This window comes from Buteo buteo, chromosome 4, assembly GCF_964188355.1.
Source record: "Buteo buteo chromosome 4, bButBut1.hap1.1, whole genome shotgun sequence".
Classification (NCBI taxonomy): domain Eukaryota; kingdom Metazoa; phylum Chordata; class Aves; order Accipitriformes; family Accipitridae; genus Buteo; species Buteo buteo.
Window position 1 is genome coordinate 27,041,279 of NC_134174.1, and position 23,585 is coordinate 27,064,863.

General features: G+C 47.3%; 1 protein-coding gene across 16 annotated transcripts in view; it reads left to right on the forward strand.

Moving 5' to 3' along the window:
- BRD4 (bromodomain containing 4) overlaps positions 1-23,585 on the forward strand; it is a 74,561-nt gene that overhangs the window by 45,855 nt on the left and 5,121 nt on the right. For 13 of the 16 annotated variants that reach the window (XM_075025262.1, XM_075025260.1, XM_075025261.1 and 10 more), the window contains 11 exons: positions 472-600; positions 5,281-5,490; positions 6,196-6,395; positions 7,932-8,233; positions 10,013-10,123; positions 19,143-19,195; positions 19,613-20,006; positions 20,194-20,733; positions 22,547-22,659; positions 22,853-23,012; positions 23,296-23,426. In XM_075025262.1, the coding sequence (XP_074881363.1) occupies positions 472-600; positions 5,281-5,490; positions 6,196-6,395; positions 7,932-8,233; positions 10,013-10,123; positions 19,143-19,195; positions 19,613-20,006; positions 20,194-20,733; positions 22,547-22,659; positions 22,853-23,012; positions 23,296-23,426 (2,343 nt within the window). The remainder of the gene's footprint in view (positions 1-471; positions 601-5,280; positions 5,491-6,195; positions 6,396-7,931; positions 8,234-10,012; positions 10,124-19,142; positions 19,196-19,612; positions 20,007-20,193; positions 20,734-22,546; positions 22,660-22,852; positions 23,013-23,295; positions 23,427-23,585) is intronic. The other 3 variants (XR_012650061.1, XM_075025251.1, XM_075025265.1) reach the window with 3 other exon arrangements.

Genomic DNA, 23,585 nt, shown 5'->3' on the forward strand with positions numbered 1-23,585 from the left:
CCTTCTAGGGGAACGATCTGAGCAAAGCTCACCATATTCTTCTGCCAACACATAGTCATGGAGGTTTAGCCCTTCTTGGTTAAGTCAGGTAGAGCCAGGGTTTGTACTCCTGGCCTTCAACACTGCTCTTCATCGGTGTTGAAGCATCCCCGTTCTGTTCTTCATCCAAAACGCCTAGCTGCTATCAACCACACAGACAGTGAGAAGGTGGCTTAGAAAGTAGGTAGTCCTCTTTTGAACATCATTGAGGATGCCCGTAATCAGCTCTTATTTTTTTATAAACCATCCACAATCCTTCGTTTGACCAAAATTAGTCATTCTTTTGACCACAATTAGTCATTCCAGTGTAGGAAGAAAATGGGTGTGCAGAATCTGTGGGTGCCACAGAGCTGTACTTAATGAATCAATCGATTTGGTGTATTTGCATTGTTAATAGTGACTTTTATTGGGTTTTTTTCCTCTCCTTTCTAGTCTAAACTGGAGAACCGGGAATACCGAGATGCTCAGGAATTTGCGGCGGACGTACGATTGATGTTCTCCAATTGCTATAAGTACAACCCCGCTGATCACGAGGTGGTGGCCATGGCACGGAAGCTGCAGGTAAGGATGTGCGTTGTTGCAGCCTGCTTCGGTTTCTGATGAACGCCGGCGTCTCTCTTGATTTATTTTCCAGTGTGAAGGGGCATGTAGTCTTGAAATGACATTAAAAAAATGCCAGCGTGGTGGATAATGGTTAAAAAAATTATACTTTTTGCTGCGCAAGTGATACAAGGAGCAGGCTGACTCAGCCCAATTTGCTCCTTTAAACTCTTATTTTGTTTAATAGCGTCTTCTTTGTGTCCTCTTAGCTTTTTGATACAAGAGTAGGAAGGAAAAGTGTGGCTCCAAAATGTCACTTTACTCCTCAAAACACTTGTAGGGAAAATAAGCGACAGTACCTGCTGTGTTGTGCTGCTTTAGTTACCTCTTCCTTCATTCTTATGGTGAAGTTTTCTGCTCTCCACTCATTTGTAATGAACGAATTAGCTACTAAAGAAGCCCCAAGTCTCGAGTGAAGTGCTTAGCTTAATGCATGCGCTCCGCTACTCCAAAAAGTTGTCTTGATTCCCTCGTTTCTCGGTAAATCAGAGCTGCTACGTGGGGTCGCCTGGCTGAAGCAGGGAAAAGCACTTTGCTCCGAGCAGATCTGGAAGAGATCAAGTTCCTTTCGGTGCTGAAGAAGGTTGCAGCAGCCGCAGAGGACCGCTGCAAGGGAAAAAAGAGCTCCTACATTGGATTTTTTGACCCAAGCATTTCAACACCTATCATTAAAAACATTCAGGCATCCCCCATATCTGTGATTTCGGGCAGTTCGTTCCCTTAAATGCTGATTTCTCCTTTTTTTTTTGCCTTGGGAGGATTGTGGGCACAGTTGTTGTCTTCTAAAGAAATAAGGTCTCCTGCTGTACATCATTCGGTCCCTCCTTAATAACTTCACCGTGTCACATTTGATACCAATGGAGCAGCCAGGAGTTTCTGTGAAATTCCAAAATATGTGTGGAGCTGCGTGCTGGACACTGGAAAGATGCCTCGACCATGGCAAAGAGTGGATGCAGGTTGGGCTTGGCGGGACGCGAGACGTATGTGAGGACACAGGAACCAAATCTGTAAGGGAAGAGGTTTTATTAGCATAGAAAAGTGCAACTCCAGCGGTGTGGAATGACACAGCGGTGGAGCTCTCACTGTGTGAAAGGAGAAGAAAAGCAGCGTGGTTTGCTTTAACCTTCAGAAAACAGGTCGAGAAGGGATCTGAGTTACACCAGAAAGCACTGGAGAGATTGGGAAAAACTACTATGTTGGGGAAAAAGGTATTAAATTGGGGGGAAAACTATTAGGTTGCAGGATGTTTGATTTGAGATACAACCCCCCAAAAAGGTGAAACTGGATATTAATAGCTTTGCTGGGTTTTCCTAACTGGAAACCTCATGTAAAAACCTCCATGTGATGCAGCTTCCCCCTCTGCTAACGTCAAAGGAACTTCACTCGATGAAAGTATCGGCTCGTGAAAAAGCTGCTGGCTGTTTTGCTTTGATCCAGATATGAATCTGCGACAAAAGGATCAAGGAAACGAAGCAGCAGCAAAGCCAGCACGTGTGTTCTCAGTTTTTAGACACATTTATTTTTTTGTGATGCTTTTAGAAAAATACAGCTCAGGTTTGGGCTGGTTTAATTTGAGATGAGTACATGCTGAGTAAATGTGTGTTTCAGCTTGCTTTTAGCATGAATTCAGTAGAATTCATCATCTTATTCATGTCTTTTTCTGGATTTCGTGGTAATTAAATGCCTGGAAAACATGATGCTCACCCTCTGGCTGCTCTTTCCTTCTTGTTTTGGTCTAATGAAGAACTTTGCAGCCTCTTTAACCGACGTCTTGGAGCATTTTCCAGCCAACACCAGAATGAAAGGGTGATATCCAATCTGAAATTCTGGTCACTCTTGTTGCAGGCTGCTGAGCACTGAATAGTTTCATGGAAACTTGTGATTTTTTCTTTTCTTTCACCCCTTTTTATGGGGGAAAATCCTCAGCGACCAGCATTGCCAGGTGACGCCGTCTGGACCAAGGGCTGTATGAAATCAGGATTTCACCCGCATCAATCCCATGGACAAGCTCGGGAACACGTCCCCGCACAGAGCAACCACTCGGGAAACTTTATTTCTGACATAAAAGTTTATAAAAGTGCTTTTTGAATGTAATAGTACCCAGAAAATGGGCATTAAATTTCAGAGCAGCCCCTTAGCAGCGATGCGATGGAGGTGGGTACCAAAATACCAGTTGGATCCCGCTCCCCACCTGGTTGAGACCAAGGCGGAGCCTCTCCGTTTGCTTTTCCTGTGCCCAGAAAACTGATTTCAGAAATAAAATTTTTAAAAGGAGGTTTCTGGAGTGCTGCTGAGGTTTGCAAACAAGGCCGAGGATTCAAGTTTGGACTTGAGCTCCCATAAACAATATACACGGCGTCTTGCTTAATAGACCGCCCCGGTCACTGCCTGCTGTGTTACCCCTCTGTCCTGGAAACATCAACTGCTGAAATAACTCATTTTTCTGCTTTTTGTTACCATTTCATCGTCAGTAAATGATTTCTTGGATTTTCAGGGTTACCACCAGCTCACAGAAGAGGTTTATGATTTATGTTTGTCCAAGCAAGGATGGGTCAGTGGTACTGGTGATGTACAAAACAGTAGCAGTAAGAATCCCTTGATTAAAAAGGCATTAATTAGCTTGTTATCTACTCATGGGGTTTTCTCTTCCATGCTTTCCTGCGTGCATTGCTAGGGATCCTTCAGACACTGTTGGTTTTTCATAACCCGGATGCTTCAGAGTTGATAGATTGCTTTTTAACTTCACACAAAAGAACTTTAAATTAGCCTTCCTGTTAATTAAAAGACTAGATAGGTATAAAAAAATAGGAAGGTTTTATTTCTGACCCTAGAGAATTTAAAAATTCATTATATACGGTGGTGTAGCATTGCCTGCTGGTGATAATCAAGGACTGGACTTTCTGGTTCATGGAAAACAATAATTAGGTTGTAAACACCCATTAAGTCCAGTGATTCAGTGACAAATATATGTGTGCGCCTCCATCATCCCATAAGCGATGCCGTTGCTGGAGGAGCTTGGAAATATCTCATTTTCCTCCAGCGTTTTTTTGCTCCTTCCCCTGAAATTTGAGCCTGAGCGCGTAAATGGAAGTCAGTGGCATTTCTGCCGGCAGATGGAAGCAGCAAAGCAACATCCACAGCGTCCAGAAAAGCCGTCGCTGCTGAAAAAAAGCCCTGAATAAAGGCACGAGGAGGCTGAGAATGGAGAAATGCAGTCCAGCAGCGCTCCGCCTGCTCACATTTAAGAAGGAGGGTGGAAAAAATAATGTATGCTGAGGTAGGGGAGAGCCCAACAGGTCCTTAAAATCACAAGGATGAGCCTGAGCTAGAAGAACTGGAAGCCTTCATGCATGAAAATACCGCTCCCATGCTCGAGCGATGAGTTAAATCAGTGTGATTTGATATCACGGGGTGTTTGACTTGCTGAAGGATTTTGGATAAGTTGTATAAATCCATATGAACATGCACACAGTTAATGTTTACAGTCGGTAGAGTTTTAGAAATAAGGCACAGACCTTGTCTGGTGGGTTTGCGGTCTCAGCCGCACACCCAGGACATGGAAAATAGGAAAAATAAATAGTAACTGTAGACTGAAAGTCAAACCTTCAGGCAGGAGGAGAAATTATCTTTTATTTTTTATGACTTGGTATTGAAGAGGTGGACGCTGACACTTGTGCCACCTTCAGGCTGTCCTTCCCACCATCGCCTGAGTCATCTTGTGGGAGTTGCCCGTCTCCTTACAGGCTCTAAAAGGAGCCTGGGGCAAGTTGCTAAGCTCAGAAATAAGTGCCTGACTTCTAAAGACCTAAAAAGGGGTGAGTCGAGCCAGGTTTCAGGTCTCCCTTGTCTTGTAGGAGGTGCAAAAAAATGGCATTTTTGTCTGCAAGTGCTTCGCCCTTCACAAGGTGGCACCTTGGGGAAAAAAAAATCTCTTTTTGGATGCAAGAGGCACTTGTTCCTCTTCAGGGAAACTAAAAAAGCATGTTCAAAACCCTTCCTTCAAATAAATTCAACAGGCACTGAGAAATACAACCAGGTTTAAAGACAACCAGGCTTTAAATGCAACTGGGCTGTCCCACCTTATCTGCCTTGTCTTAGGTTTAAATGAAAATGGATTTCTCATATCGGGCTTTAGGAGAAAAAGGACTTTCACATCATTGGGATAACTGTAATTAAACTGGCTTCGCACCCATTGCTCTTGAGGATAATGGGAAACATCTTTGCACAAGTGTTTGGGTTGAATCGAGGTGGTTTTCTCGGGATGTGGGTTGGGAAAATCCAGGCAGGCTGAAGAGGAGAGGGGATTGCGGCTGCAGAGCTGTGGCCGCAATTCCTGCCTTGAGCTCTCTGCGAATCCATTGCAGGAGAAGATGTAGATGATCTCAAGAACCTGGACGATGCGGGTTTTTAAATTAGTCTTGCCCTTCTTGCTGGTAAACTTTTTCCCCCCAAACCATCTTGGAGATGGTCAAAATTCCAAGTGGACTTGGAGCTTTCAGAAGATTATCTTCTCTGCGACACACGGCGTGTTGATTGCTTGGGTAGATACCACAAATCTGTAGGGAACAGCCTGGAGATCACAGCCACGCTTGTAGTGTCCCGCTTTGCCAAACCTTATGTTATTTTTCCCTGTATTTGCAGGACGTGTTCGAAATGCGCTTTGCCAAGATGCCAGATGAACCAGAAGAACCTGTGATTCCAGCTTCTTCTCCTGTGGTGGTGCCACCTCCCACCAAGGTGGCTCCCCCTTCATCTAGCGATAGCAGCAGCGATAGTTCCTCCGACAGCGACAGCTCATCGGATGATTCTGAGGAAGAGCGAGCTCAGCGGTTAGCGGAGCTCCAGGAACAGGTACCACATTCATCGTGATGGATTGGGGGTGTCCAGCGTGTCCTTCTTCTTGAACTTGGGGGCCTCGGGGACATTGCTTAAAGCCGTGGACTTTCTAGTTGTACAATAGTGGCCATCAGCTGCAAAGCGCTCCAAAATTGTTAGTTTTAAAGTGATAAACGAAGGAATCGGTGCTTTTCAGGATGGTCCTTCCAGTTGCTGTTAGGATGCGCAGGATGGTCCCCAACGGCAGGAATTTGCTGCCTGCGCTCGGGTGGTGTCTTCAGAGCAGGCAGGATGCTCTTGAGCAGGCAGGATACGCCAGGGCTGCCTGAACTCGTGGGCTGGAGCAAGTATTTACCCGGTGTGGGGGAAGCCCATGAGATAACGAGCAGTGTTGCAACCTGTAGCTTTATCTCCCGCATCTTCCCTGTTCGTGGCATTGTTAGTGCTGGTAATTAAAGCATCACTAGTGCTGACGAAGCAAGCAGCCCTCTTCTGCCTTAGCGGGGAGGAATACCCGTAAAGAGGTTGTCTCCTTCCTCTTGCAGTGGTCAACACCTCAATATACAGAAATCAGAGTGTGATGACAAGCTGGAAGAACCGACTTACTTAATACTAAAAGATAAGAAAGCGTTAGGCAGTAGAGAAAAAAGTTAATTAATATGGAAAAGGAGGAGGTGCTGGGCAAAAGTATCTTGATCTTTGTATGTGTCTGCCTCTCAGCTTAAAGCAGTGCATGAACAGCTTGCAGCCCTGTCCCAGCCACAGCAGAACAAACCAAAGAAAAAAGAGAAAGACAAGAAGGAGAAGAAGAAAGAGAAGCACAAAAAGAAGGAAGAGCTGGAAGACACCAAGAAAAGCAAAGCCAAGGAACCGCCACCCAAGAAGGCCAAGAAAAGCAACAGCAACAGCAGTACCTCCAGGTCAGCCCTGTCCCTCTTCCGTCACCTAATCCTTCTGTTTTACCGCGCAGCACTTACATATTTTTATTTCCCCTTTGCTAATTACCTTAATTATACAGAGGATTCTTCACGAGTAGCACCTTTGGTAGGGCTGACTCGCAGCAAGCCCCTCGCCTCCGGAGGCGTTGCTCAAGGTCAAGTCCCAACCATGAGTTTAGCTTCATTTTTGGGGGCTGATGCTTTTCCGCATGGCTGCTGTGAGCATGCCAAATACGGGAGAGAGGAAAAAGAAAAAAATCATGTGGAGTTGCTCTGTTGGATCTCAAATCCTTGAATCCTCTAATTTTTCCTCCCTCTCCTTTTTTTTTTGAAAGCTGTAGGTTTTAAGTGAAGAGGTAAGATGCTGAGAGCCAAGTCTCTACCGCTTGTCAGCTGCTGGCTCAAAGGGGAGGCAGGATCTTGGTATTTAACCCGAGGCAAAAAGGGAGTTGTTTGGCATATTTAGATGTAATGAGATGAAATTAAGAAAGAAGGAAATAATGAGCAAGATCTTGGAGCTTGTCTCTGTCCCCGGGCTTCACCACAACGTTTAGTGTGTTCAGACTTTGGATAAACTCCAGCGGGCATGGCAGCGGATTATTTTAGGGAAATGGACCGTCTGTGACACCATTAACCTCATCCTTTACCAATTCTGGGGTAATTTTCTACCCAGACGTCATTTATTAACTGCCTTAGCACTGCATCCGCTGCGAATGGTAGGATAAATGTCTACAAATCTACCTCCATCAGTTCTGAAGTGCCTGAAGTGTGGATAACCCTGATGGTGATGTCAAGGAGTCCCCGTAGCTGTTTCTTTCCCCTTCTTATGAACATATGTTTTTTACGGATGCTGCGTTTTACTTCTCTGGGGGGTGTCAAGCTCTGAAACACCCCAACCTCTTGCCTTTCCTGGTGAGAAATGAGCAGCATCAGTTGAGCCTTGGTCCATCCAAGTGCGGATGTAAGGAATTCCCCTCCGGAGCTGCTCTGCTTTTCTGAATTATCTCATGGAACTGCTCATCTCTTTGGGAGAGCGAGCACTGGGACGGGTAGCTCAGCCTTGGGTGTCTTAACAGCAGGTTGAGTTCAGCTTTCTTGTCTAACAGCAGGTTGAGCTTAGCCTTGGGTGTCTAACATCAAGTTGAGCTCAGCCTTGGGTGTCGTAACAGTAGGTTGAGCTCAGCCTTCTTGTCTAATGGCGGTTTGAGCTCAGTCGTCTTCTCCAGGAGCAAGTTACGCTCAGCTTTCTTGTCTAACAGCAGGTTGAGCTCAACTTTCTTGTCTAACGGCAGCTTGAGCTCAGCTTTCTTGTCCAACAGCAGCTTGAGCTCAGCCTTCTGCATCCCAGCCTCGTGGTTGAGCTTCAAGCTCAAGCCGTAAATGAAAAAGATGCTTGTTTCCAGGGTGGAAAGTAAAAATACTAAAAATAGAGTGATTTAGTGGTTAAATTTAAGAGGTTAGACCCAGGCGGCTGCTTTTTGGTCTGTTCTATAATAACATTTTATAATTGTTCTTAAGTAGTAAGAAGGAGCCTGTGACGGTGAAGAACAGCAAGCCCCCTCCAGCCTACGAGTCTGAGGAGGAGGAGAAGTGTAAACCCATGTCCTATGAGGAGAAGAGGCAGCTGAGCCTGGACATTAATAAACTCCCCGGTGAGAAACTGGGCCGAGTTGTCCATATCATCCAGTCGAGAGAACCCTCGCTCAAAAACTCCAATCCCGATGAGATTGAGATTGACTTTGAGACGTTAAAACCATCCACTTTACGGGAGCTGGAGAGATACGTAACGTCGTGTTTACGGAAGAAGAGGAAACCTCAAGGTACCTTTATCCTCAAAACCAGTTTTTTTCCTTATTCCAACAATGCTTTCCTAGGCTCGAGACAGAGGCGGGCAGGAAAAAAGATGGGTGCAGGTATTTAGGTGCTCGATAACCTAGTCTAGTGAAAAAGAGGATTTTTTTTTTTTTTTTTTTTAATTTCATTTAATTGACCATTTCTCTAATGACACATCAATACGTGTATAAAATCCTGCTGCGGGGCTGGAATTTGGTGGTGCTGATAGGAGGCCGCTAATTCCTATATTAACCCCAAAATGTCCATATTTCAATTCCAATTTGTATCTTTACAAAGAGCTGCAAGTGGTTCATTTCAATCTGATGCAAGCGATTTTTCTTAAACCCATTAACAATCTTTCTGACGAGTGGCAGAGATTTGTTTTGGGGCAGGGAGCGGAGGCGAGGTGGGGGAAAACCAATTCCTCCCCCCTCGGCATCCTTGGGATGCCGGCGTATTGGACGGATGTCAGATGCAGGGGATTTGCTCTGGAACTTGGCAGGATTCGGGCTGAGGGATTCTCTGCGCCTCTCACCTCCACTTCTGGAGGTTGAAGAGGGTTTTTCCCCTTTTTTAATAGATCTGGGTTTTATTTTTTAATGGATATTTTGATACACTTTAATATATTTTCATCCATTTAAATCTATTTTAATCTATTTTAAATCTATTTTTGTATCCATTTGTTATATCCATAAATTCCATTTAGGTATATATATTTATACCCATTTTTATTTTTAAAATATTTTAAAATATATATTTCTATAATAAATACACATCTTTATTAATGGCCAAAGACCAGCTAAATACTTTTTTACATAAATTGCCCACAGCAAAAAGGGATCTGGCAGCGACAGGGGGAGAAATAAAGGAATTTAAAGGGAATCTCTTGATTTCCCATGGCCAAGGGGTAATGATTACTTCCTGGGATAAATCCAAGTGAAAAACAAACTCAGCCAAATCCTAGAAGCTTTCTCTATCCTTCCATTCCCTAGCAAAAGATGTAATTTTTTTTTTTCCTTTGGTCTAGGGGTTTAGTAAAGGGCTTCAACATCGCTGGTAGCTTGAGCAACTCCTAGGCAGTAGCCACCTTTTTCTTATCATTTAAGCTATTAAAAAAAAAAAGGCAATTTTATACTTTTCCACTGCCTCAGCCTCCTGCCACCTCCTTAGACCAACAAGTTGAGGCAGCTAAAAAAGCAAGTTTTCAACCCCGTATCACGCAAGATTAAGCACCGGCTTGTGGCTGGGCACAGGCAGGGTGGAGGAGAAAAAAACCCTGGTCTTAGGCCAGCCTAAAGCGGCTGGGTAAAACCAGACTTTTCTACCCTGGAGGGGTTTAGGAGGATGAAGAACAACCTTGCTCGAGCAAGCAAGCGTGTGTCATGCAGCCGGACGTCTGCTGGGATGGGCTTAAATCCCAGCTGGCTCGAATCAGTACGTCCCCATCCTGCTTTGGATGGTGATGGAAGGGGACACCCCCATCGCACTCCACCCCATAAAAAATCATCACCCCAAAGACCTCAGAGACCCCGCTGCGTCCCAGCTAGTGCAGGTCAGCGATAGAAATAAGCAGAGGTGCAGGATTAAAGCTCAGCTCAGGCCATCCACAGGAATATCCAGACGCCCCAGGTCTTGCACGGCCCCCAGGGTGGCTGCTGGTGTCGGTACAGGAGGAGCAGGCAGGTTTGGGAGGAGCAGGCAGCAGCAGGCAGGACTTGGAGTTGTTAATTAGCCTTTAATGATGTCGTACTGTTGTCTTCTTGCAGCGGAGAAAGTGGATGTAATTGCTGGTTCCTCTAAAATGAAGGGGTTCTCCTCCTCAGAGTCTGAGAGCACCAGCGAGTCCAGCTCCTCCGACAGCGAAGATTCAGAAACAGGTTAGATGCAGCTTATTTAACGACTCAGTCCTAGACCTGGTTTCTGTATAAATAAATATGTTTTCATTCCTGGCTCGGTCTTTTAATTATTTTATTTTTTGTCTTTATAATGAAAAACCCAATATACGCAGCCGCATGTTGCTCGTTTTTGGGCTTGACATGGACAACTTGGCGGTAGTGATGTTGTCTCTGGCCCAACACAATAATTTTTCATAAGCTTTTCCTTGCTGAACTTGGACGTGAGCGCGGGAGCCAAAAAAACAGCATGCGCCAAGGTAGCTCTTTGTCTGGTTAATGACCTAGATTTGTATTTTTAGAAAAACGCTGTATTTTTCCCTCAAAGGAGAGGTTTTTAAACGTTGTCACCAGCACTGCTCGCGCCACAGAGGATGGAGAAAGACGGAGGAAATGGGGTTTTACATGTAAAAGCATTTTTATTTTATGGCATCGGGCAGATATTGAGAAAAAAGGATTTAAAATTAAATTTTAAATCACCAGAGTGGTGTTTGCTCTGTGTAACTCTTTGCTTTTCCTTCATACCACCATCGTTCAGGCTTAAATGAAGCTGTTCTCACGTTCTTCTTAATTATTACGCTTTCCTTGTTAGTGTTCCCTCCTTGGTTTTAGGGAAGCAAAGCTTGTGCCGTCACTTAAAGCTGTTTTTTCCTCCTAGCTGGCTAACTCAGCTTGGACTCCGGAGGTTAAGCTGGGCTTAACCCAGCATTTAAGTCAACGGTAAGACTTTTGCATCTCCGATGGGTTGGGAAATCAGGAGATGCACGTGGCAGAAAATAATCTGGATTTATTTTCATAGTGGGGTTGGGTGCATAGGGCAAACAGCACCGAAAAAAGGAACAGAAATTAAAAAAAAATATATATAAACCCCCAAAATAAATCAGGATCAATTGGACTCACCTTTGAGCCGGTGCTGGCAATGCTTCCCAGCGATTCTCCACTTTTAAGGGATGTGTTTGTCTGGCAGAAGTCCGGAGTCTGATATCTTTGAACATATTTACCTACTTTAATGTATTTTTAATAGAATTGGGCTTTTTTTTTTTTTTTTTTTTTTTTTTTTTTTTTTTTAGAAAACGTTTTGATGGAGTGTTTAGGGTTGACTCTTGGCAATCAGAAAATCAAATTATTTGCTGCTAAATTCCGCCCTGGCTTGATGGGGGAAAGCAAAACCGGCTGTATTTATGCTCTTAAACAAGTTTTTATCCAATTCATCTATATATCTGCCAAACTTACGATCACATCAACCAAAATAAACCAGAGCGACCAGTTTATCACGACCCACCTTACCATCTCACGTTAATCTTGACCAACATCAACTCATCCGAGATCTAGAGCCTTAATCCCGGCATCCCATTTCCAAATGGAACCCATGCGATAAAATTTTCCCACTGAACCCATGTGCTACAAATCCCAAAACTGCGTTTTATTTAAAATTCTCTCCCCCATCCCAAGCTGATGATAGATCCTCAACCAGATAGCAGGATCCTTGACCAGGTTGTATTTCAGGTGATGATTTATAGGGATGATCTCAGGGATCCCTCCGGAGCGTGGCAGTGGGGATGTGAGACGTAAGGTTGGAATTTTCGGGATGCGCCGGTGCCAAACCCTCCTTGTTTCAATGAGCAGGGCTAATTAAAACCTAGAAAGGTGCCAAAATCTCCTCTGTGCTGCTCTCGCTCTGGCAACGCCAGCTTCCGATAGAGCGGAAAATGCTCTTTTTTGAGTGTTTCTCCCCAAACAATGGCTTGGCGGATGTGGAGGAGCGCAGGTTGCTTTTGCGTTTGAGTTTTTAAATGCTTTTGTCCTCTTTTTGACTGCTTTTCCCCAAATCCAACGTCTCCGCTGTTTGCCATCCTGGCTGCAAGTATTTGGGATTTGTTTGGCCAACGTAGACCGATGGTGTCCAGGTTGGGCTCCCACTCCAGTGCTTGGAAAATCTTAACCAACACAGCTCTGGCACAGATACCCTTGGTCTATGCCAGAGTTAATCACCATTGGAGGGCGAATCCAAGCCATAACGCTTTGGGTAGGAGGTTAATTAAGAGAATTAATCTTATTTGTTCAGTTAATTTCCAATGCCGATGGGTTTTCGCTCTCCTGAACCATTTTTTCCTCCCCTTTCTGATAAAATACATGATGAAAACCCTTGACCGCAGGGATTTGCCCAGTATCCGGTAGATCTTGTCCATCCTGGTATTTGCCACGTGACTGTTGAATCACTTGCAAGTTGTCTTTTAAGACATTTTAAGAGGTTTTAAGACTTCTTAAGATGTTTTAAGACCTTTTAAGATGTTTTAAGACCTTTTAAGACATATTTTTGACCGTATGTTGTCCTCTTAGTTTATGATGGTGTTATTTTAATGACTCCGAGTGGGACGGGAAGGTTAGTTTTGCTGTTGTAAAATACCCACATATTTATTTTTTTCCGGGAGGATAATTGTGCCAGCACCTGCATTGGCTTAAGCAGAGAATTAGATTTAAAATTTGCCAGTAAGCTTCAAAATTTGCCCTGCAATTTTTAGCAAGATTTGGCATCTTAACAATTTATTTTTTGTTAATGAAGTTTTTATTTGCCCTCCGAGCCGCTGTACAGTGGGATTAATTTGTGCAGTAGATATTTGTGATTTTAAAACCAGTGGCAAAAGTCGGTAACATGGATTTCTTTACCTTGATTTTTGCATTTGCTTGGGTTTATCGTAAAAAAAAGAGGCAGTCAGTGCTAATGGATATAAGCAAATGCAGATGTGATGAAATTGTAAGCTAGAATTAATTGCAATTAATTGCAGCTCCATTTTATTCTCTTTAAAGTGCGGGTTTGCTGCTCAGCAGTGGCTCCCACAGGCTGCCCCTTGCCTTTTTGCAATCCAGAACTTTTAAAATCTAAATTATTTTTATTTTACCTGCTTGAATCTATGTGACGTCTCCATCCCTCCTTGTAGCTGGCAATTAAATGTTATTTTATTGAATCGGGAGTGTTTTACCAAAAATCTGCTGAAGCTCTGAAAATGGGAGGCTTCAAAGGGAGGAAGAAGAATAATAATACCGGTTTTGTAGCGTAGGAGATGGGACTGAGCCTTTGCCTTGAGCTCTGAGAAACCAGAGGTGCCGATCGAGAGGGTTATTCTGGTTTAGCTTGTTGTAATTAGCAATTAGTGGATGCAAATGACCCCAAACTCCGTCCTGGAAGCATCTAGGTAGGATTTTTTGCTTGCAGGCGGCCAGGAATGAGCTCTCCGAGCTGCTTCTCCCGGCTTCAAGCTTCGGCACTTGAGCTGGACCGTGATTTCACTGAGGTTCAGCAAGTGCCGCCGTCCTGGGGCTCGGGCAACTTAAAACCTGGCTTATTTTTGATAGGCACCAAATTTTGGGTTACTTAACAGCAAACCAGATGGGCTCTGCCTGTTCATCATCACAGCTTAGCGGAGCTGGGTTGTTTTATCCCCCAAATATTTTGGGAGATGCTTCCCAGGACCCCCAAAAGACCAGTCGGGTGGAGAAGTCCCGCAGCTGCAATAATTAATAGTAGCGATTAAAACTTTGGCAATTAAATCTGAGCCTCAGTTAGTTTGTGGTTGCTAATTTTGCTTTTCTTCTGAAATTTCCCAAAGGAAAATTGCGTTTATCCTTGTGTTTTATGCAGTTGTGTAAAGGAAAAGGCTTTGCAGCTTGCTCAAGGCTGCAGCAGCGCAGTTACGTGGTTTGTTTGGTTTTTTTTATGAAGGATTAAAAGTCGGGGCTAGAGCTAGCTCAGCAATGTAGGAGAACTCGTTTGTGGGGTTGCAGGGCTGCTCTCAGCAAATCTTTTAAGTGCTTCTGCTAACGAGTTATCAGTCCTGTCTTTAGGAGGAGAGGCATTAGCGTAAGGCTGGGTTAATAGCGGGCTGGGATGTCATGGCATCTCAAGAGTTGAAGATCCCTCACGTTTAATTCAGAGGTATCCGGGTTTAAATCACAAGTACTTGGATTTAATTAGCAGATACCTGATTTTAATTCAAAAGTACCCGGGTTTGATTTGGAGGCACCTGAGTTTAAATTGCAGGTACCCATGTTTTAATTCAGAGCTGCCCATGTTGTAATTCAGAGGTACCCTGGTTAAATTCAGAGGTACCTGGGTTTAATTCAAAAGTACTGAAGTTTAATTTGCAGGTACCCGAGTTTTAATTCGCGAGTACCCAGAATTTGCATGTACCCGGGTTTAAATCTCAAGTGCCTGGGTTTAATTCACAAGTACTTGGTTTTAATTCAAAAGTATCAGGGCTTAATCCACAGGCAGTGAGGTTTAATCCACAGGCACCCAGGTTTAATTCAGAGGTACCTGGATTAATTCAAAGTTACCCAATTTGCAGGCGCCTGGGTTTAATTTAAAGATTTAATCCACAGGTACCTGGGTTTAAATCCCAGATACCTAGGTTTAAATCACAGGCACCCAGGTTTAACCTGCAGGTTCCCCTAGCTGTGGGTGCTGGTGAAGCTCAGTCCCAGCCACCGAGCTACACCCCACGTCCTCCCTATGCTGGTTTATTTTCGTGAGTTTTAATCCTCAATCCGTTTCCCTTCAGGTTTAAGAGAGAGATGGATTGATTTAAACCAACCATTTATTTTTTCAAGTAGATTTGTGCCTTTGGAAAGAATTTGCTTCTTTTTGCCCTGTTCCCAGGCTTGGTTTCTCGGCCGTGGCGTACAATAGGAAGGACTTAGAGTCCCTCCTTGACCTAACACGAGTCTTCCCCCAGCTCATCACCACCTTTTACGCTCAGTGGGAGAGGACAGGGATCTGTTAGGCTCGGTTTAGTCATGTTTGCCCACGGCAAGGTGCCACAGGGTGGGTACAGGCAGGAACCACGGCCGTGTTGGTTAATCTTGACTTAAAAGAAACTCAGAGCATCATCGGCAGATGGGCGGCGTGCAGGCAGGGAGTCAGGCAACAGGCAGCGAGGCATCACGTGGCAGCCCTGCCTACAGGCAGCACCTCTGTGCCAATAACAGTGCCGAGAAAAACCCACATCCCTTTAGTTTTACCGTAGAAATGCTTCCCGATCACTTTGCTCGAGGACGGGTCTCACTGAAAATGCTCCCAAGTGCCGTACAGCATCCCGCGGTGACGCTGCCGGGTCCTGGTTTGCCGGTGGCAACGTGTCTTTGCTGCGGTGGAGTTGCTGCACCAGCTCCGGGTTGAGCATCCCCTCCTTGGGGGCAGTATCCAGCACCCTGTCAAGCGGCTTTTGGGTCAAATTAGGCGGATTTTGGTGTATTTAATGGGATTTGGAGAATAACAGCCAACCCGGTTGTTCTTCCAGCAGCACCACAGTCACATATGTGCCAAATCTTGTGGGGCTTCGCAGGGTCCATAGAGTGGGTGAAGTCACAGCTGTGATCTCCAAGAGCAGAATTAGTTGAAATGAGTATTTTCCACTAAAAAAAAACATCCACCACCAAATCCAGGAAGCCCTATTGTGGCCCTGCTGCCCTAAAACCTCATAGAGATTCCCATTTACATCAGAAAGATTATAACCAATATTATAGCGAAAAATTGCTTTTTGAGTGTTTGTTGTTTTTTTTTTAAACTCAAGTCACTTTAAGCATTTATAATATTTTCCCCAAATAAGTTTGTTATTTTCCCAGGAGACACAAGGGGAATTACGTGGGATCATGATTTTATTGGAATGTATAACTGCATGTATTTAGCAAACTTGTAATTCTAGATCTATTTTTTTTCCTGAATGCACCAGACTTGGGAAATCGGGATGAATTTAACTACAAACAAACTGTTTCCATAACCGCTTTTATTTAGATTTTTTTTTCCACTTAACCTTGATCTGCTACAAATACTTTATATAAATCTGTTTATTTTTATATTCTCTCCGCATGCTTCGGGATTTCGCAGCCATGTAACCACCAGCTTCTTTCCCCCCAAGAAAAGGAGAAAAATTGTATAGCTTTGATATTTTATTTTAAATAATAAAATCAATAAAGTGGCTTGCTACGGAAAATGCACTTTCTTTGTATAATCATGGAATTTTAACTAATAATTGTGGAAATTATAATGATAGTGAACCGTATGTCAGTGTTTTGCTATTTCGGGTAAACTGGGTGGGAGTAAAAGATGAGGATTTAGGGAAAAATAAAATACATACATGTGGCTGCCAACACGCTGGCAGGAGCGGAGCCTCATGCACTGATTTAAGCTTTCTGCTCTTCAAACATCTTGAAATGACATCATGGAAATTACCTTTCTCTTTAATCCTGGTGATTTTTAGCTCCGCAGATGAGTTTTAACCAGCCAGCGTGAAATGGCATCGGGGTCAGAGATGGGATGGGGCTTCTTCTCAGTGCTCTTGCTCCCTAGGGAGATGCTGGTAGAGATGTTGAACCACACAACACCAACTGTAACCCAACAGCCGTCTTCAACGGTGAAGAAGCTTTATCCTTCGGTGGGGTTGGCATCTCCGAAGTCACCAATGCCACCGGGTGATCCCCCTTGGACCATCGTGGCTTTGCCACTCATGGTCTCCATTGGCTTCGTCTTCTTGGTGAAGACATCTCTGGCAAGTGTGAAACACCATCGGGGTCAGAGATGGGACGGGGCTTCTCGCTGCTCTTGCTCCCTGGGGAGATGCCAAACCACACAATACTAACTGTAACCCAACAGCCATCTTCAGCGGTGAAGAAGGTTCATCCTTCAGTTGGGTTAGCCAAGCTCATTGCATCTCTGAAAGCACCGATGCCGCCGGGTGATCCCCCTGGGACTGTCACGGCTTTGCCACTCATGGTCTCCGTTGGCTTCATCTTCATGGAGGGTCTCCCAAGGCATCCGTTCACCAGCGGCTGCTTTCAGCCACAGTTTTGGTTGATTGGGTGATTCAAGTGGCAGGATTCACCCATCCTGCTGCAAGGTCTTGCTTGGGTTCGTTGTGGCAATACTAAGCTTGTACCAGGAACGATGGCAAAGCCTACCCTGAAAAAGCTCCCCTGGGAGAACCGCTGGGTCATGGCACATCAGAAAATGGTTGGAGAAGAGAGCAACCATCTTCCCAGAAGGAGCAACACAGGAGAAGTGGCTTTTGGAGCAGCTGATGCTCGCAGTCAAACCGTAGCGGCTCCTCTTCCCACCCAAAATTGGAGCAGGGATGTGCTCAGCCAAGAGACCACCCTATCACAGGGCTTTTTTGGGGAGCTGATGCTTAATCCCTCCTGATCCTGGCTTAGTCCACAGCTTTTCTCCTCTGTTCCAACCTGACACCTCTGCTCTGCACGTTTCTCCTGAATTTGGGTTTTCTTTACCATCCCCTGAGTGCTTTTATCCTGATTAAATAGGACGAGGCAGAAACTGGGGGGCTCCGTGAAGTCGCTTCCACTCCCCAAGAGCTGCGCCCAGACATGGTTTATCCGTAGGGAGCATCTGCCGGAGAAACTTGTCTCCACTTCTTGTCCTTGCTTCTTCTCTGGCATCGGTGGGATGAGCAGTGAAGTCCTCCAAAGCACTTTCCCTCTTGATGAAAGAAGACATCAGGTCTTGGTCTTCTGGAAGGTGGGTCTGCTCCTGGCATCCATCAGGATCCATGGATGCCCATCCAGAGCCACGGATGTCTATTTGGATCCATGGATGCCCGTTCAGAGCCGTGGACACCCATCTTGAGCCATGGATGCCCATCCAAATCTGTGACCACCCAACCCCAACATCATGATGCTCCAAGGAATCCCACCTCTCCTCTTCCCAGCACCCTGGCTCCCCGGTGCCATTTTAATCCTGCTCTTCCATTATCAGCGGATCCACCAGATCTGGGCTGTAACATCAGGAATCATCAACCACGGGCTCAAAAAGCCTTTTCTACCTTGAAACCAAATACTGCGTATATTTAAAACCAAACATTTGCAGGTAGATTAATAGGAGCTGAGTAGTTTTGCAGTGCCCAGTGCTGAGATTTTACCTTCTCCCCTTCCCAACCATTTTTTGGTTGGTTTTTTTTTAAAAAAAAAAAAAAACAAACTACTTTTTTATCTGCTTCATCCTTAAAATCTGCAAAACGGTGCCACCAGACCGGTGCAGCCCATCACCAGGCAGCTGGGCATGCACCGGTGCTGATACCAGTCACTGGTGCTGCCTTATAATTAGAAAAAACAGAGGTGAAGAAGAAGCAAACTTTAAAAAAATTCATTTCTAGATGGATTTAAGGGGAAAATCCCATTTGAGAGATAAATCCCGGGGATCGGGAGCTTCCCCCCCACCCCACCAAAATTGTTGCTGAGAGGGTTTTACCCATCGTGTTTTGCCGGGCGCATCCAAACACCACGCCAAATAAAGGCAAAAATCCTACCACCGAGGGATTTGTGTGGCTGGATAAGCGATCTCGGACAATGTTTTTTTGTTAATTCGCTGTTTCTTGGCATGGTTTGCGGAGGAAATCCTGGGAAATTGTCGCCCTGGACCCAAACTCAAACCAGTTGTTTTCGATGACGATGCTTTAAAAATATCTCCGGAGGGGAGGAGGCGTGAGAGATCATCCCGCGGGAAGCTGGCAAACCCAAACCCTCTGCAGATTTAGAAGGAAGGGGGGATGGAAAATTGCTGTTTGTGTAGCCGGGATATTTGATATCTTATTTTTTTTATTCCTCCTGCCAAGTTTCTCGCTCCTTATCTCCCCCTTTGGAGCAAGGCAGCATTCCTGGAATAGCTGAGTCTGGTTGAGCAATGGTTTTTCTTGGCCGTTGGGTCCTTCTGCACCACAAAGGCGCCGGTGGAAGGAGACTGGGGGTCTTCACCTTAATTTTCTTCTGCTTTTTGCTACAATGCTCTCTTCCTTTTTGGGACAGCATGGTGGTGAAAACCCCGAGCCTCTGGGCAAGAGGTCTGTGGGGAAATCCAGCTCAATCGATGCCTAAAACCTTCTCTTTTGCCGTCGTTGGTACTGAATCAGTGCTGTTGGGTTTTTATGGGGGCGATGGGGTAGAGCGGCACTGCCGGGGTACTAACATTTGCTCTGTTCCCCCTTTTTTTTTTTGGCAGAAATGGCACCGAAATTGAAGAAAAAAGGGCATTCAGGACGAGAGCAGAAAAAGGTAGGAGATGCAGCATCCTTCTCATCTCGCTTGAGTTGGGCTTGAATCCCCGGGGAGGTTCAGGACCACCAGGAATGCCGGCAGAACCATCGCCAGCATGATCGGCTGCGTCAGTGCCCTCCCTGTGCTCAGCCAAAGAGGCTTTTGCTTTGCTTGGAAGCTGTCCCGAGCCAGCCTGAAATTGGGGGTATGCTTGAAAGGACATTGAGAGGGCATTTCAGTGACTGGAGAGGTGTTTTGGTGACCGGGAGGACATTTTGGTGACCGAAAAGGGGTTTCAGTGACCGGGAGGGCATTTTGGTGACCAGGAGGGTGTTTCCATGCCCGGGGCAGGGGCATTTTGATGACCAGGAAGGTGTTTCAGTGACCGCGAAGGTGTTTTGGTAGCTCACCGGTGGTTTTTTTTTCCTCTCTTAGCATCACCATCATCACCATCAACCGGTGCAGCAGCAACCACCGCCACCGCAGCCTCCTCCGCCGCCGCAACCGCAACAGCCCCCTCCACCCCCTCCGCCACCACAGCCCTTACCGCAGCAGCCGTTACCACCCCAGCAGCCCCCACCGCCGCCCCCGCCGCCGCCTGTCCCTCAACAAGCTCCTCCACCAATGAAGTCTTCTCCTCCACCTTTCGTCCCCACACAAGTCCCCGTCCTGGAGCACCCGCTGCCGGGGAATATGTTCGACACCATGACGCATTTCACCCAACCCATCATGCATCTTCCTCAACCGGAGATGCCACCCCATCTTCCCCAGCCACCCGAGCACAGCACTCCTCCCCACCTCAACCAGCATGCCGTGGTGTCTCCTCCAGGTGAGCGTGGCTTCCTGGGACAAGTCTGATGCGTGGTCCTTCCTCAAGCTGGGAGGAGGAGGATGCCATTGGGTGGGTTTTGATTCCTCCTGGAGGATGACCGGGATGGAGGAGCGGTGGGTGGGCAAGGGGAGGTTCTCCGCTCCCGATGTCCGCGGTGCCACCGTGTCCTTGCCTTTCTCCCCAGCTTTGCACAACGCTCTGCCTCAGCAGCCCTCGAGACCCAGTAACCGAGCCGCGGCGCTACCCCCGAAGCCTTCGCGTCCACCGGCTGTCTCGCCGGCCATCAGCCAGCAACCCATGCTTCCTCAACCGCCTCTGCCCCAACCTCCCCAGGTCCTGCTGGAGGACGAAGAACCTCCTCCGCCGCACCACAACCTGCCTCTGAGCACCAGCCAGATGCAGCTCTACCTTCAGCAGCTGCAAAAAGTGCAGCCGCAGACTCCTCTTCTCCCTTCAGTGAAGGTCCAGTCGCAACCGCAGCCGCCCCTGCAGCCGCCGGCTCACCCCGCGGTGCAGCAGCTGCAGCACCAGCCGCCGCCGCGGCCCATGCACATGCAACCCATGCCCTTCCCATCCCACATCCCCCAACCCCAACCTCCGCCGCAGCAACATCCGCCCCCGCAACCGCCCCCGCCGCCCCCACCACCGCAGCCGGCCAAAGCGCAGCAGGTCATCCAGCATCACCCATCGCCGCGGCACCATAAGCCTGATCCCTACTCGACCGGTGAGCGGGAGTCGGGGACAGCGGTTGAGTCTACGGCTTGAGCCTAGTTGCACTGCGTGATGAGGAGGGGGTATGGGGCGGTGGGGCGGTTTCCATGCGTCCTCTGAGCTCCGCCAGTCCCCGTTGGTAGACGATGGTGTGGAGGGAGCCCCAGTTAGCCAGAGTCTGATGTAACCGCCCGGCGAGGCCTCTTTCTGTCTCAAATCCTCAAAAATTTGAGGGTATCAGGTGTTGAAAGGTCTTGAGGATCTCAAGTTTTTGAAAATGTAGAGGTTCTCAAATTTTTGAGGAACTCGAGGATCTCAAGTTTTTGAGGATCTTGAGGACCTCGAATTTTTGAGGATCTCAAGGATCTCTACTCTTTGAGGAGCAAGGATCTCAATTTTTTGAGGATCTGAATCTCGAGGTTCTCAAACTGTCCCTTGACGATCTTGAGGTTCTCAAATCTTTGAGGAACTCAAGGATCTCAAGTGTTTTAAGATCTCGAGTGTTTCAGGATCTTGAAGTTCTCATTTCTGAGGATCTCGAGGTTCTCAGGTCTTTGAGGATCTCAACAATCTCAAATTTTTGAGGAATTCGAGGTTCTCAAATCTTTGAAGACTTCAGGGTTCTCAAGTTTTTGAGTCTCAGTGCAGTGCTGATGTCAGAGAGCACTGGCTTCACCTTCACCGCCGTCCCAGCTGGGTGCCAGCATTGAGTAGTGTCTCTCAAGGCAGCAGAGGGTCAGCTCCCTGCTCTTAGAGAAGGTCAGGCCTGTGGATGCCCTGCGAGGGTTTCCTGGTGTTTTTCGGAGTGCGCCCTCCAGTAACGCAGCTGCTTGGCTGCCAGGTGGAGGAGAAGGGATGATCTGGGGGTAAACCTGGTGTGACGACCTCCAGCCATCCAAGAAATTGGAGGAAGCAGCCAGGATAACGTGGCCGCAGGGCTCAGCCTTCAAGGTTGGCTTGGGAGATCCCAGATCTTCACGATGGCCGTGGGCTCAGTGGTGCCACCACCAATGTTCCAGATGGGGAACATCTCCAGCCAGGATAACTCCCGACAGTGTTGTGCTTTTGAGACCGGCCACCCGTAAAACCTCTGCGGTTTGGTGCGGCCTCGCTCCTGCTTTCGTTTGGCCACGTGGTTCTCCAGGTTGTTGCCCATCAGGTCTTTGCTCCTGAAATCATCCTGCTCAGCACCACGTGTGCATAGGCAGGAAAAAATCCCTGGATTTGAAGGGATGGAGCCAGGTGAAGGCAGGCAGCGCTTGGAGCCGCTTCTCTTGCCTGTAGAGCTGCCGTAGGCAGCTTGGTCGTGATGCCTGAGATGGCAAGTTTGGACATGATGATTGCCCAAAATGGAGCCTGCTGGCTCCCAAAAACTGCCCCATTGCTTGTAGAGCCAACATGTCCTGTGTCCGTGGCTCTGGGCAGGGAGAGGTGCAGGCAACGGGAAGTGCAGGCAGGGCAGTGTCAGTGCTTGGGTGTCCTAGGGGAATGGCTTTACAGCTGGGAATATTGATGGACCACCAGGAGAATGAGCAGAAGGGGTTGAATTATGGGGAGGACACCACAAACGAGCATCACCAAGGCAGGCGGGACAAGCCACCACGCGGCCTACGAGCATCTTCTGCTCCCCGGCGTTGGCTCATGGCGGTGGTACCCGCTGGAAGGAGGTGGCTGGGGTCCGTTGGGGACATCCCAGGGCCACCACACTTCATCCAGGAAAGCGATTGTCCCATGGGGTGATGGCGTGCGCCGATCAGCTTTTTCGGGTGATGTTTGGCGTGCCGGTGGTGACAACGGTTAACTGATTGATGCCAAACTGTTCCCAGGTCACTTGAGGGAAGCCCCTTCCCCTCTCATGATGCATTCCCCACAGATGCCGCAGTTCCAGGGTTTGGTCCACCAGTCGCCACCTCAACAAACTATCCAGCCAAAAAAACAGGTAAAAAGGAAAGCAGAGCACCCAACCGGGGGGGTCCCAACCAACGGGGACCATCGTCTTCCCACCACCGGCTTGGGAGCAAGTGCCGAAAGTCCAGGGGCCGTTAGCCAGTGGTTTGCATCGGGAATTTGAGGAGGGGGGGATGAGGGAAGGGCATCACTGAATGTTTCTTGACCCTTTTTTTTCGTGGCAGGAGATGAGAGCCGCCTCCGTCGTCCAATCTCAACCCATGGTGGTGAAGGAGGAGAAGATGCATTCGCCCGTCATCCGTAACGAAACCTTCAGTCCTCCGTTGCGGCAAGATCCACCGAAACACCCAGAGAGCATCAAACCGCCCGCGCACATCCCGCAACGTGAGTCTGGGGATGCGCCGCTTCAGATTGTCCCCCCCAGTTTTGGTGGCGGAGACCCCATTACCCCCTATTTCAGCAGCTGAGACCCCATCACCCCCCATTTCGGTGGCTGAGAACCCCCATCGTCCCCCATTTTGGTGGCTGAGACCCCATCACCCCCCATTTTGGTGGTTGAGACCCCCATCACTCCCTGTTTTGGTGGCTGAGACCTCCATCGATTCCGCCTTGCCATGAGGCTCCTGGGGGACCCCGATAACCTCTGACGGAAGCCCCTGGTTTTTAGGGACGGAGATGAAACCCATGGAGGGGGGACGACCTGTCATTAGACCCCCGGAGCAAAACCCCCCACCGCCAGGAGTGCAGGAGAAAGATCGGCAGAAACAGGAGCCGAAAACACCCGTCGCCCCCAAAAAGGTAACGTACCCTGGCAAAAATTAGGAAAAAACCTCCCAAAACTCAGAATTAAACCTCCTAAAATTAAGCAGGACCGTGTCGCTCACCTGAATCTTGGCGTACGGCCAAGATTTGGTGTTTTACACCTCCAAATTTCCCATTCGGAGATGGAAAGTGCCC